The 13,252-nt window shown below is 48.6% G+C and overlaps 1 protein-coding gene across 1 annotated transcript in view; it reads right to left on the reverse strand.

The window, feature by feature from the left end:
• LOC147119938 (glutathione S-transferase LANCL1-like) overlaps positions 1-13,252 on the reverse strand; it is a 109,226-nt gene that overhangs the window by 60,233 nt on the left and 35,741 nt on the right. Inside the window, exon 5 of the mRNA XM_085984182.1 lies at positions 9-152. Within this exon, the coding sequence (XP_085840308.1) occupies positions 9-152 (144 nt within the window). The remainder of the gene's footprint in view (positions 1-8; positions 153-13,252) is intronic.

The following is a 13,252-nucleotide window of genomic DNA, read 5'->3' on the forward strand; positions in this document are numbered from 1 at the left end:
CTACTGACCTGCATCAGGAAATAATAGATTCCAGCTAAGCCATGAGCTGCTCCAACATAATGCTCCTGGTACCACTCATACATCAATGGACTTTTGGAGAAACTCCTTTTGCTTCCTAGTTTTTCTCCAGAAGTTATAGCAGCACTGCAAACCTTGAAACACAAAAAAGAGTTTACAATGTAATTTCTAATTAACATATGTTTGGAATTAATCTGTTAGCACAAGCAAACGGTTTAGTGGGAAGAATACAATCAATGAAGTAAAACTTTGGCTTAGATGTTTAATGCTGAAAAAGATTGGAGGCGATTGTTCATCTTCTAATGGCGACCTGGAGAATGACAGCAGCAAAGGTTTGACAAGGAACCCCGACCCCCCTCCCCTCCCCAATAGCTTTTGATGTAAGAAAAAGGAGTCTCACTCATCAAGTAACTTTAAAGTAAGCTTTAAGCAACTTATAAACACACTATATACAAGAGAGGTCTTCACCATGCCTCTGGTAGAAGCCTCTTACAATACGGAATAGTTCAGTATTTATACCAGTCCAACAGGAAGTGACATATGACAGGAAGTGAGGTATGTACACAGTTCATAGTTCACAGTTCACAGGAAGTGATGACATAACTTCCCGGAAGTTATTATTATCACATTCTTCCCTCCTGCAGGATTAGAAGGCTGTGGTCTTCCTTTTGTTCCGCAGCCGCCGAACGAGGAAGAGTCGCACCCGTTTGGGTTCCCGTCGTAGAGGGTCGCTGGTCCGCTTACATGCGGTTGGCCATTGGTCAGAGTCTGTGTGGCCTGGATTACCCTGTGCAGGGTCGGGGAGATCATGGCTTCGTGTACGAGCCCCAATAGGTTCAAAGTCGGTCTGCCTCTGTTCAGAGGGAGGTGCAGAGCTGGTCTGTGGCGGATCAGTACTTTCGTGCGCGGTACTGGGAGGGTCGCAACTTTGAGTACGGGGTTCTACCGGCACCAAGCTAGTTGGTGTCCGATCAGGATCCTGGAGAGGGGTACCCGATAGGTCCCAAGAGTTTCCTGGTGAAATGCCATCACCCGATGTCCCACTAGGTCCTGGTGGGCAGGGAGCCAAGTCCCGTAATGATACGGTAGATTCTCGGCCGTCGGAATATCGTATGTTTGCATAGGTGGGGTGGGCATCGGTTAGTTCGACCTCGTCTACGAGAGGGTCATTTTTAGACGTCCGAACGTATCTTCGGAGTAATACAGGTCCAGGAGTAGTTAGCCATGACGGGAGTGATGTCCCATGAGATGAGCGACGCTGGAATCCAAAGAACCGCTCATGAGGTGTAGTATTTGTGGCTGTAGAAAGCAGGGACCGTATAGAGTGCAATGCATCCGGAAGCACTGTTTCCCATTGCTGGTCTGGTAGGCCCCGAGATCTTAAAGCGAGACGTACGGAATTCCAGATGATACCGTTATACCTCTCTACCTGCCCATTTCCGATGGGGTGGTATGGTGTTGTTTTGCTTGTAGCAATTCCCCGTTCTGAGAGGTAGTCCTCGAGTTCCCTTGACATAAAGGATGGACCCCGATCTGAGTGAATATAAGCCGGCATGCCACAGAGAGAAAATACCTGCTCAAGACAGCAGATTACTGTGGACGCCAGCATATTGGAGCAGGGGAAGGCAAACGGAAAACGTGAATATTCATCAATCATGGTGAGCAAATAAGTGTTCCGAGTTGAAGAGGGCACTGGGCCCTTAAAATCGATGCTAAGTCGTTGCATCGGTTGGGTTGCATGTATGAGTATACCATCTGAGGGGGCGGAAGAACTGAGGTTTTAATTCCGCACAAAGCCGGCATTCTGAGCATATTTTCTTTACATCTCCAGTAGAAAAAGGGAGATTCCGTGATCGTACAAAATGTAGCATGCGCGTAACGCCAGGATGACACAATCCATTGTGGACATCCATGAGAGTAGAGGACGACATAGTGGAGCAGAATGCCCGTGTGAGGGTGTCCGGGGCCACATTCTCCTTGCCAGGCCGATAGTGAATGGTATAACCAAAAGAGGCCAGTTCCATCCTCCAAAGTTGTATTTTATTATTCTTAATTTTGGTTCGTTTTCGATTATCGAGCATGAAGGCGACTGATCGTTGGTCCGTGATTAATGTAAAGTGCTGGCGAGCTAGAAAATGGTTCCACTTCCGTACTGCCTCTATGATGGCTGTGGCTTCCTTCTCAACCGGAGGATAATGTAGCTCGGCACCTTGTAAGGTCCTGGACATAAATGCTACAGGACGACCTTCCTGATTCAGAGTAGCCGAGATCGCCACCTCCGAGGCATCACATTCGACTATGAAAGGGAGATTCTCATCGATGGAGTGAAGAGCCGCTTTCTCCAACTGTTTTTTGAGAAGGTTAAAGGCTGCAACAGCCGCTGTTCCCAATGGAAATGATCTAGCATGCAGCAAGGGTTGGATTTTGTCCGAAAAATGAGGAATCCATTTAGCGTAGTATGCAAACAGACCGAGAGCCCGACGTAAAGAAGCCGGATTCTTAGGTGACGGGAGCTCTTGGAGCGGGCGAAGTCTTTCTGGGTCTGGCTTAATGATACCGTTGCCTACGCAGTAGCCAAGGATGTTGATGGTCGGTTGCGACTCAACAGATTTGGATTCATTCAAGGTTAAGTTACGGCGATGGAGGGCATCCCGAAATTTTTGGAGGTTGGCGTCGTGTTCCTGTTGATCGTGACCTGCAATAGTAATGTTATCAAGATAGGGAAAAAAGTGTCTCTTAGATTTTCCTGCTTAACCAGGCCATCCATTGCCCGTTGGAAGACAGCCACTCCATTAGTAACCCCGAATGGGAGGCGACGAAATTGGTACAGCCGTCCATTAGCCTCAAAGGCCGTGTACTGCTTATCTGAGACCTTCAAGGGTACCTGATGATAGGCACTTTTTAAGTCGTAAGTTGAGAACACTTTGTATTCGGCCAGTTTATTAACCATATCATCAATGCGTGGCAATGGGTAGGCGTCCAAGTTGGTATATTGATTGATGGTTTGCGAATAATCAATGCATAGTCGTTGTTTGTGAGGTTTTAGCGGGTTCTTGACAATGACGACTTGAGCCCGCCAGGGCGATGAACATGGATCGATGATATCCTCTGCTAGAAGTCGAGAGATTTCAGCCTCAATAAAAGATTGGTCTTCCTGATTAAAGCGCCGCGATTTCGTTATTATTGGTTTGCATCGAGGCGGAATACTGGCAAATAATGAGGGTTCATCCAGTGAAGCTGCTGATAATGCACAAAACGGTAATTTAGACGGTATATTAGAAATAGTAAGACCAGGTTTGGATCCGCCGAACTCAATAGTGAGTTTCCTATGCTGTTTCTGGAAATCCAGCCCTAAGAGGAGATCACTACATAAGTCCTTGAGTACCGAAAGTCGGGTGGAGGGATACATGCGACCATTAAGTGTCATATCAACAATACAAAAGCCGGAGATTCTGGTATTAAGTGATGACTGAGCCATCGCATTGCCTGGTCCGATGGGAAGACATGCAGTTTCAACTTCGCAACAATCTGTTCTTTAATGAAACTATCAGTACTTCCTGAGTCAATTAAGGCATCTAAGGTATGCCCTTTAATTGAAACTTTTGTAGCTGCATGAGACAGGTTCTGTGGGCAAGCAGCTGTAATTGGTGTCGTTGCACAGAGAGTGGCTAAAACTCTCGGTGTGCTTCTTCGGGAGAGAGCTCGAGAGGAAGCTTGATAGGTCCTAGCTGGAGCATCTTGATAGGCCCTAATTGGGGCAGTTCGGTAGGCCTTAGCTGGATTGGCCCTCGTAGAGGCCCTTGATAGGCAAACTTTAGCAAAGTGTCCTTTTTTTTTTGCAATAACTGCAGATTGCATTGCGAGCAGGGCAGGTTTTCCTAGGGTGAAAAGCATCTCCACAAAAGAAGCATTCCTTCCTAGATTGCCAAGAGGCTGCTAAAGTGGGGTCATCCTCCTCTTCTTCATCAGAATTAGATTCCCCCATGATAGGGTTCACCTGAGACCGCTCGAATTGTCTGGTTGCAGTTACAGCAGCAGATCGAGATCTGGGCAGCTGATAGAGGTCTGCATTTCTCTTTGCCAAATCCAGAGAACAAGCTAGGCCAAAAGCTTTTTGTAGCTCAAGTGTTTTACTTTCTAGTAGACGCTGGCGTATAAATGGAGAGGCAATCCCGCAGATGAAAGCATCACGAATCATTTCTTCGCGGTACAGCTCAGCTGAGGCTGCCTGAAAGTTACAGTCTATGCTGAGCCTGCGAAGTTCTTGAAGGAATTCGTTAATCGATTCCCCTGGCCCTTGTCGGGCTGTGGCCAGTAGATGTCTAGCATAGACCTCATTTGGAGTCTTGGCATACAGTTTCTTAAGTGCCCGAATCATCTCATCGTAATTATCCCATTCATCAACATATTCAAACACTTTTGGGGTCACATAGTTGATAAGTATCCTCAGTCTAGTAGGAGCATCCGCTTTACATTCATCCAGAAAATTCTCAAAAGTACGGTACCAATGCTTCCATACCCTGCCAGCTGCTGGTGTGTTCGGGTCCAAGTCCAGACGAATAGGTCTAAGGACTCTCTCCATGATGGGTGGTTCCCTGGATCCTTAACTCAGAGTTTGTCCGAAGGTCTAGTATTTGTGAGTGTAAATACTAAGTTGCTTAAATTGATGTAAGAAAAAGGAGTCTCACTCATCAAGTAACTTTAAAGTAAGCTTTAAGCAACTTATAAACACACCATATACAAGAGAGGTCTTCACCATGCCTCTGGTAGAAGCCTCTTACAATACGGAATAGTTCAGTATTTATACCAGTCCAACAGGAAGTGACGTATGTACCAAGTTCGTAGTTCATAGTTCACAGGAAGTGATGACATAACTTCCCGGAAGTTATTATCACAGCTTTCATTTTCCATACTCATTATTTTCCTTCCATTTAAGCAATGGTCCCCTGGACTTTTTTGTCCCCAACACTCCAGTTCCGTATTCCTGTTTAAATCCCTCACTGCCCCTGCCCCGCCCCCACCCCTTCTCCGTAACCACCTCCAACCCGAAATACACACCCCGCCCCCCACAAACTCTCCATTCCACTGTGCATTCCTCCCGCCCATTCATTCCACCATTAGCAACTGTGCCTTCAGCCACCTAGGCCCATACTCTGAAATTCCTTCCCTAAATCATTCAGCTTTCCCACATCCCTCTTTTCCTTTAAGGCCCTCCTTAAAACCCACCCCTCCTAATATTTCCTTCTTTGGCTGAACATCTATTTTCTTGATTACATCAGTGATGTGCCTTGAGATGTTTTTCTACATTAAATGAGCAATATAGTGCAAGTTGTTGTTGATGCTCCACTGATGACTGAGTGGGTAAATTTACTGCAAGGTGTACTGTCAAAGAAGGTCCAAGTCTGGTCTGTGCTGGGTTGGCAAACCGGAGCCCAGGCTAATACTAATGGCCTTAGTTCCCCGAGTTTGGGGGAGGCACTAGGTAAAAGCAATGGAAAAAATGAGCTAGGATGCCTACTGTTGACTGTTACAACAACAACTTGCATTTATATAGCACCTTTAACATAGTAATCCCAAGCAGCTTCACAGGAATGTAATCACACTAAAAGTGACACCGAGCCAAAGAAGGAGACATTAGCACAAATGACCAAAAGTTTGGTCAAAGAGGGAGCCTTTAAGTAACATCTTAAAAGGAAGCAGAGAGGCTTAGGGAGGGAATTCCCAAGCTCAGGGCTGAGATGGCTCAAGGCACCACCACCAATGGTTGGGTGAAGGAAATGGGAGAGATACAAGAGGCCAGAATTGGAGGCACAGTGTTCTCGGAAGATTGTAGGGCTGCAGGAGGGGCAAGGCCACAGAGGGATTTGAACACAAGAATGAGAATTTTAAAATCTCCTGGTTGGTAGACCGGGAGCCAGGGCAGGTCAGGGAGCACAGGGTTGATGGGTGAACTTGGTGCCAGTTAGAATACTAGCAGCAGAGTTTTGGATGAGCTGACGTTTACGGAGGGTGGAAGATGGGAGGCCGGCTAGGAGAGCGTTGGAATAGTCGAGTCTGGAGATAACACAGGCATGGGCGAGGGGTTCAGCAGCTGGTGGGCTGGTGCAGTGCAAAATAGGACGCCGAGGTTGCAAACAATCTGGTTCAGCCTCAGACAGTGGCCAAGGAGGGGGATGGAATTGGAGGCTAGGGAACGGGGCTAGTGGCATGTGCCGAGGACAATGGCTTTGGTTTTTCTAATGTTTAATTGAGGGAAATTTCAGCTCACCCATGACTGAATGTTGGTAATCAGCTTGACAACAGTCAGTGGAGGGGTCAAGAGAGGTGGTGGTGAGGTAGAGCTGGGTGTCGTCGACGTACATGTTGAAACTGACGTCGTGTTTTCGGATGATGTCGCCGAGGGGCAGCATGTAGATGGGAAATAGGCAGGGACAAAGGATATAAGAACATAGGAACAGGAATAGGTCATTTAACCTTCGAGCCTGTTCTGTCAGTCATTCAATTAGATCATGGCTAATCTGTATCTTAACTCCATCTACCCGCCTTGGTTCCATAGATAGATGCGTGGGTGACTCCAGAGATAACAGTGTGGGAGCGGGAAGAGAAGCTATTGTAGGTGATTCTCTGGCTACGACTGGATAGGTCAGAATTGCACCAGGCGAGGGCAGTCCCACTCAGCTAGACAACGGAGGAGGGGCATTGGAGGAGGATGGTGTGGTTAACCATGTCAAAGGCTGCAGACGTTGAGCAGGAATAGTGTACCATGGTCAATCACATAGGATGTCATTTGTGACTTTGATCAGGGCCATGTCACCGAGGTGGCGGGGCAGAAACCTGATTGGAGAGGTTCAAACAAGGAATTGAAGGAAAGATGGACATGGATTTAGAATCATACAATAGTACAGCACCGAATGAGGCCATTCGGCCCATCGAGTCTGTGCCAGCTCATTCAAAGAGCAATGCAGTTAGTCCCACTCCCCTGCTCTTTCCCCATATCCCTGCAATTTTTCTCCTTCAAATATTTATCCAATTTCCTTTCGAAGGTTACTATTGAATCTGTATCCACCACCTATCAGGCAGCGCATTCTAAATCCTAACCACTTGTTGCGTAAAAAAGCTTTTCCTCATGTTGCCTCTGGTTCTTTTGCCAATCACCTTAAATCTGTGCAATAGCAAACTACTGTGGACGCTGGAATCCAAAAAAAAAGCTGGAAAGACTCAGCAGGTCAGGCAGCATCCGTGGAGAGAGAAACAGAGTTAACGTTTCAGGTCTGTGACCCTTCGTCAGAACTGGAAAAAGTTAGAGATGTAACAGATTTTAAGCAGGTACAGAGGCAGGGAAAGGGGGGAGGGGAGGAACGAACAGAAGGGACGGTCTGTGCTAGGATGGAAGACAGGAGTGGTTAAATGTTGCAAATGTGGATGGCAGAATCATCAACAGCTGCCACCTGAAAATATAGGTCTGAAATTTTTGAACTCAATGTTGAGTCCAGAAGGCTGTAAAGTGCCTAATCGAAAGATGAGGTGCTGTTCCTCGAGCTTACGTTGAGATTTGTTGGAACAGTGTAAGAGGCCAAGAACGGAGAGGTCAGAGTGGGACTGGAGCGGGAAATTAAAGTGACAGGTGACCAGAAGCTCAGGGTCACCCTTACAGACTGAATGGAGGTGTTCTACAAAGCGGGCACCCAATCTGCGTTTGGTCTCCCCAATGTGGAGGAGACTGCATCATGAGCAGCGAATACAGTATACTAAATTGCAAGAAGTACAAGTAAATCGCTGTTTCACCTGGAGGGAGTGTTTGGGGCCCTGGACAGTAGGAAGGGAGGAGGTAAAAAGGCAGGTGTTCCCGTGCGCTTGCACGGGAAGGTGCCGTGGGGAGGGAAGGGGATGATGTGTTTGGTGGTGGGAATGGCGGAGGATGATCCGTTGAATGTGGAGGCTGATGGGGTGAAAGGTGAGGACAAGGGGAACCCTATCGTGGTTCTGGGAGGGAGGGGAAGGGGTGAGAGCAGAAGTGCGGGAAATGGAACGGCTCCACTCAAGCCTCCTCCCATCTTTCCTCATCTAACCCTATCAGAGAAACTGGGAGAATGAAATAGAGTCCTTACAGGAAGAGGGGTGGGAGGAAGTGTAGTCCAGGTAGCTATGGGAGTCAGTGGGCTTATAGTGGATAGTCGATAGCCTATCCCCAGAAATGAAGACAGAGAAGTCGAGGAAGGGAAGAGTCAGAGATGGACCATGTGAAGGTCAGGGAAGGGTGGAAATTGGAAGCAGTGAATGAAATTTTCTAGTTCAGGGCGAGAGCAGGAAACGGCACCGATGCAATCATCGATGTAGTGGGAAAAGAGGTGAGGGAGGGGACCTGAGTAGGACTGGAACAAAGAGTGTTCCACATATCCCATGAACAGGCAGGCATAGTTAGGGTCCATGCGGGTTCCCATAGCGACACCTTTAATTTGGAGGAAATGAGTGGAGTTAAAGGAGAAGTTGTTCAATGTGAGAACAAGTTCAGCCAGGCGGAGGAGGGTGGTGGTGGATGGGGACTGGTTGGGCCTCTGTTCAAGGAAGAAGCGGAGCGCCCTCAAGCCGTCCTGGTGGGGGATGGAGGTGTAGAGGGATTGGACGTCCACGGTGAAAAGGAGATGGTTGGGGCCAGAAAACAGTTAAAGTGGCAGAAGGTGTCAGAAGAGTGGCGAATGTAGGTAGGAAGAGAATGGACGGAGAAAAAAGTGTCGAGATAGGAAGAAATCAGATCCGTGGGGCAAGAACAGGCTGAAACGATGGGTCTACCAGGGCAGCCCTGTTTGTGGATCTTGGGAAAGAGGTAGAAGTGGGCTGTGCGCGTTTGGGGAACTATGAGGTCGACAACCGTGGAGGGAAGATCTCCAGAGGAGATGAGGTCAGTGACAGTCTTGGAAACAATGGTTTGATATTTGGTAGTGGGGTCACGGTCATGGGGGAGGTAGGAGGAGGTGTCAGAGAGTTGGCGTTCAGCCTCCGCACGGTAGAGGTCGGTTCGCCAAACACCACCACCCTCATCAGCAGATTTAATGACAATGTAAATCTGTGCCCTCTCGTTAGCGACCCTTCAGCCATTGGAAAGTTTCTCTTCATTTACTCTATTTAAACCTTTCATGATTTTAAACACCTCTATCAAATCACCTCTGAGCCTTCTTTGCTCCAAGGAGACCAACCCCAGCTTCTGCAGTCTATCCACGTAACTGTAATCGCTCATCTCTGGAACCATTCCAGTAAATCTCTTCTGTACTCTCTCCAAAGCCTTCATGTCCTTCCTAAAGTGTGGTGCCCAGAATTGAACACCGTACTCCAGCTGGGGCTGAACTATTGTTTTATTTAGTTTAGCATAACTTCCTAGTTTTTGTACTCTATACCGCTATTTATAAAGCCCAGGATTCCATCTGCTTTATCGGCCATTCGCCACAACTCTGTTTTTTATCCCTTAGCCAATTTTGTATCCATGCTGCTACTGCCCCTTTTATCCCATGGACTTCAATTTTGCTAACAAGCCTAATATGTGGTACTTTATCAAACGCCTTTTGAAAGTCCATATACACATCATCAACTGCACTGTCCTCGTCCACCCTCTGTTACCTCATCAAAAAACTCAATGAAGTTAGTCAAACACAATTTGCACTCAACAAATCTGTGCTGGCTCTCCTTTATTAGTGCTTGCTTTCCCAAGTGGTTGTTAATTTTGTCCCGGATTATTGTTTCTAAAAGCTTCCCCACCATCGATGCTGTTGTGTCTCAAGGGGTTTTATACCCTTACCTATACAACAATTAAGGAGGACTCCGGGGTGGAGAGTTCAGTTAACGGCCATTTTATTTACAATGTGCTTCTTCACTCAATGCACTACATTTCCCATAGTGCATTGCAAATCACCACTACGGTATCCCATGTGAGACAATTCTAATACACATTCAAAATACACAACATATTTCCTCCCCCTTAAAATAGAATGTCCACAAAACAGAATAACTGAAAATGACTATAACTTTGGAAGAGAGGGTAGACTGCCTCTACATTCCGCTAACCCTGGGGATTATTCTGCCCCATGCACACAGGTTAGCATTAACTGTAACTAAGGCGCTCTGGAGGCTGCCTTTCTCTTTGGGGGTAACGCCTAGTCTCAGGAGCAGTCTCTGGCTGGCTCTCCCGTGACCCTGCAGGCGTGGCTTCCTCCCTTGATGGCACAAGAGTGGATGGTGCCACCGTCTCAGGGTCGGATGACCAGTCCCTGCTGGAGCCCCCAGCAGGTCCTTGATCCTCTGTTTCTTGGGTTACCTGTGGAGACTGTCTTGGCAGTAACTGGTCTACATGCCGTCTCCATGTTCGGTCGTCTCCGGTGCAGACTCGGAATGAAACGGGGCCCGTCTTTAGAATGACCGTAGCCGGGACCCACCGCTCCGGGGTGGTGTAGTTACGCGCGGCGACTTTGCCCCCCACCACAAAGTGTCGTTCTTTGGACCTCTGAGCTCGTCTGCTGACTTGATCCTGCTGATTGGCGTGCACCACTGCTTCTGTGGACGTTGGCCTCAGCAGGTCAAGGCGTGTCCGTAGCTGCCTTCCCACGAGTAGGTAAGCAGGAGATGCTCCAGTTGTAGCATGAGGCGTGTTTCGGTATTTCAGCAAGAAAGCATTCAGGCGCTGCTTTAGAGGAGCATCACTTCTTGCCACTTTCAACGCGAGTTTCAGCATTCTGACAAATCTCTCCGCCAATCCATTCCTGGATGGATGATAAGGCGTGGAGAACGTGTGCTGGATTCCATTGCTCTTCAGGAACTCCTCCATCTCCTGGGATGTGAACTGTGTTCCATTGTCGGTTACGATCTGCTCCGGCAGACCAAATCGCCCGAACATCTCTCTCAGAGTCTCGATGGTTTTCTCCGTAGTGGTAGTGGACATTACTGCAACCTCCGGCCATTTGGAATGGGAGTCCACCGCGACCAGGAACATCGCTCCTTCCACTGGTCCCGCGTAGTCCAGATGGATCCGTTGCCACAGTGTCGCCGGCCATTCCCATGGATGCAGTGGCGCTGCTCTTGGCGTATCCCTGGTTGTCTCGCATGATGGGCATGATTTCGCTTCAACTTCAATTTCATGATCTAGACCGGGCCACCAGAAGTAGCTTCGTGCCAGCTCCTTCATCCGGACAATACCACAATGTCCTGAGTGCAGCTCGTTGAGGACATGTTTCCGCAGCTTTGGTGGTATGATCACTCGCATGCCCCAAAGGAGGCATCCTGACGTGAGACAACTCCTTCCCTCTTGACAGGTAAGGTAGGAGCTCAGTTGGTGCGTCTGACATCCATGATCCGTCTCCTCGCATCACCCGATCCAGCACCTTGGATAGCGTAGGGTCCACTCTGGTCTCTTTCTTGACCTGCCGGGCCGTGACAGGGGCATTGCTCACCATGTCAAAGTTGAAAATCTTCTGCTCACAGCCTTCAGAGGGGACAGGCAGCGGAAGTCTTCACAATCCGTCCGCATTGCCATGTGCTGCTGACTTCCGGTATTTGATGTTGTAATTGTGAGCGCTTAACATCAGCGCCCAGCGCTGCATCCTGCACGCTGCCAGGGAGGGTACTCCTGTGTGTGGACCAAAGATCGATGTCAGAGGATGATGATCCGTCAGCAAGGTGAATTTCCTTCCGAACAAGTAGTGATGGAACTTTTTGATTCCAAAGATGATGCTCAAAGCCTCTTTTTCGATCTGCGGGTATTTCACCTCCGCCTTGCTCAGGGACCTTGACGCGAATGCAATCGGCTTCTCTTCGCCTGAGGGAAAGATGTGGGACATGACCGCGCCGACGCCATAAGGCGACGCGTCACAGGCCAGCTGAATCTGCAACGACGGGTCAAAGTGCATCAACACTCTGGGGTCAGTCAAAGCTGCTTTGGCTTTCTTGAATGCAGCTTCGCACTCCTTCGTCCACGCCCAGGCCTTGCCCTGACACAACAACTCATGTAATGGCTTCAACAGTGATGCCAGCTGTGAAATAAACTTTCCGTAATAGTTCAGGAGACCGAAGAATGACCGCAGCTGGCCGACATTTGTAGGTGCAGGAGCGTCGGCAATGGCTTTCACTTTCGACGGTGCTGTGTGTAGGCCGTCCGCGTCGATGACATGGCCTAGGTACTCCACTGATGGCTTGAAAAATTTGCATTTGTCCTTGTGAACGCGTAAGCCATATTCTTCAAGTCTTCCCAGTGTCTTTGTCAGGTTCTGCAGATGCGCGTTGTCGTCCTTTCCTATGATAAGGATATCGTCGAGATAACATTGTACCCCTGGAATGCCGCTTAAGATCTGGTCCATAGCCCGCTGAAATAATGCTGGTACTGACGTTATACCAAAGGGTAGGCGGCAGTACCTGTAGAGACCCTTGTGGGTGGTGATGGTGAGGTACTTCTGTGAGTCCTCTTCTACATGCATCTGCAAGTAGGCTTGGCATAGATCAATCTTGCTAAACTTCTGACCGCCTGCTAGACCCGCGAAAAGATCTTCAATGATGGGGAGGGGGTTCAGTTGAGAGCACAGGATTCACTGTTACTTTGAAATCTCCACATAAGCGAACCGCGCCGTTACTCTTCATCACTGGTACCACGGGTGTGGCCCACTCACTGTGCGAAACCGGCACCAGGACCCCTATCTTGACCAGACGCTCCAGGTCAGCCTCCACCTTTGGTCCGAGGGCGTAGGGAACATTCCTGGCCTTCCGAAATCGTGGCTGGCTGTCAGGCTTCACCTCGAGTTTGACCGTAATCCCCTTCATACTCCCCAATTCTCCGTCAAAGACGGCCGCATGCTTTGTCAACACTGCCGCTAGTCCCGCCTCTTCGACTGACACCGCATTCACTTTTTCCCAATCCAGATGAATTTTCTCTAACCATGGCCTGCCCATCAGGGATGGATAGTCACCCTTGACCACGTAAACTGGCAGCATCACGGTTTGTCCATTAAGCTCCACCTTGACCTCTGTCTTACCCAGCATTGGGACTGTTTCCCCAGTGTAGGTCTTTAAGATGAGCTTGGCCGGCGTCAGTGATAGGTGGTTCAGTTTTTCTTTGAATAGCTTCTCTGAAATCAAGGAGACAGCGGCCCCTGTATCCAGCTCCATTTTGACCGGTATGCCCTCTAGTAGTGGAGTGACTCCATAGCCTGATGAGCCTCCATTAACCGTTAACACATGGAGATTCAGCTCCCCATCAGAG

The sequence above is a fragment of the Somniosus microcephalus genome, chromosome 4, assembly GCF_052327205.1.
Source record: "Somniosus microcephalus isolate GS21.2 chromosome 4, FLI_Smic_1.0, whole genome shotgun sequence".
Taxonomy (NCBI): Eukaryota; Metazoa; Chordata; class Chondrichthyes; order Squaliformes; family Somniosidae; genus Somniosus; species Somniosus microcephalus.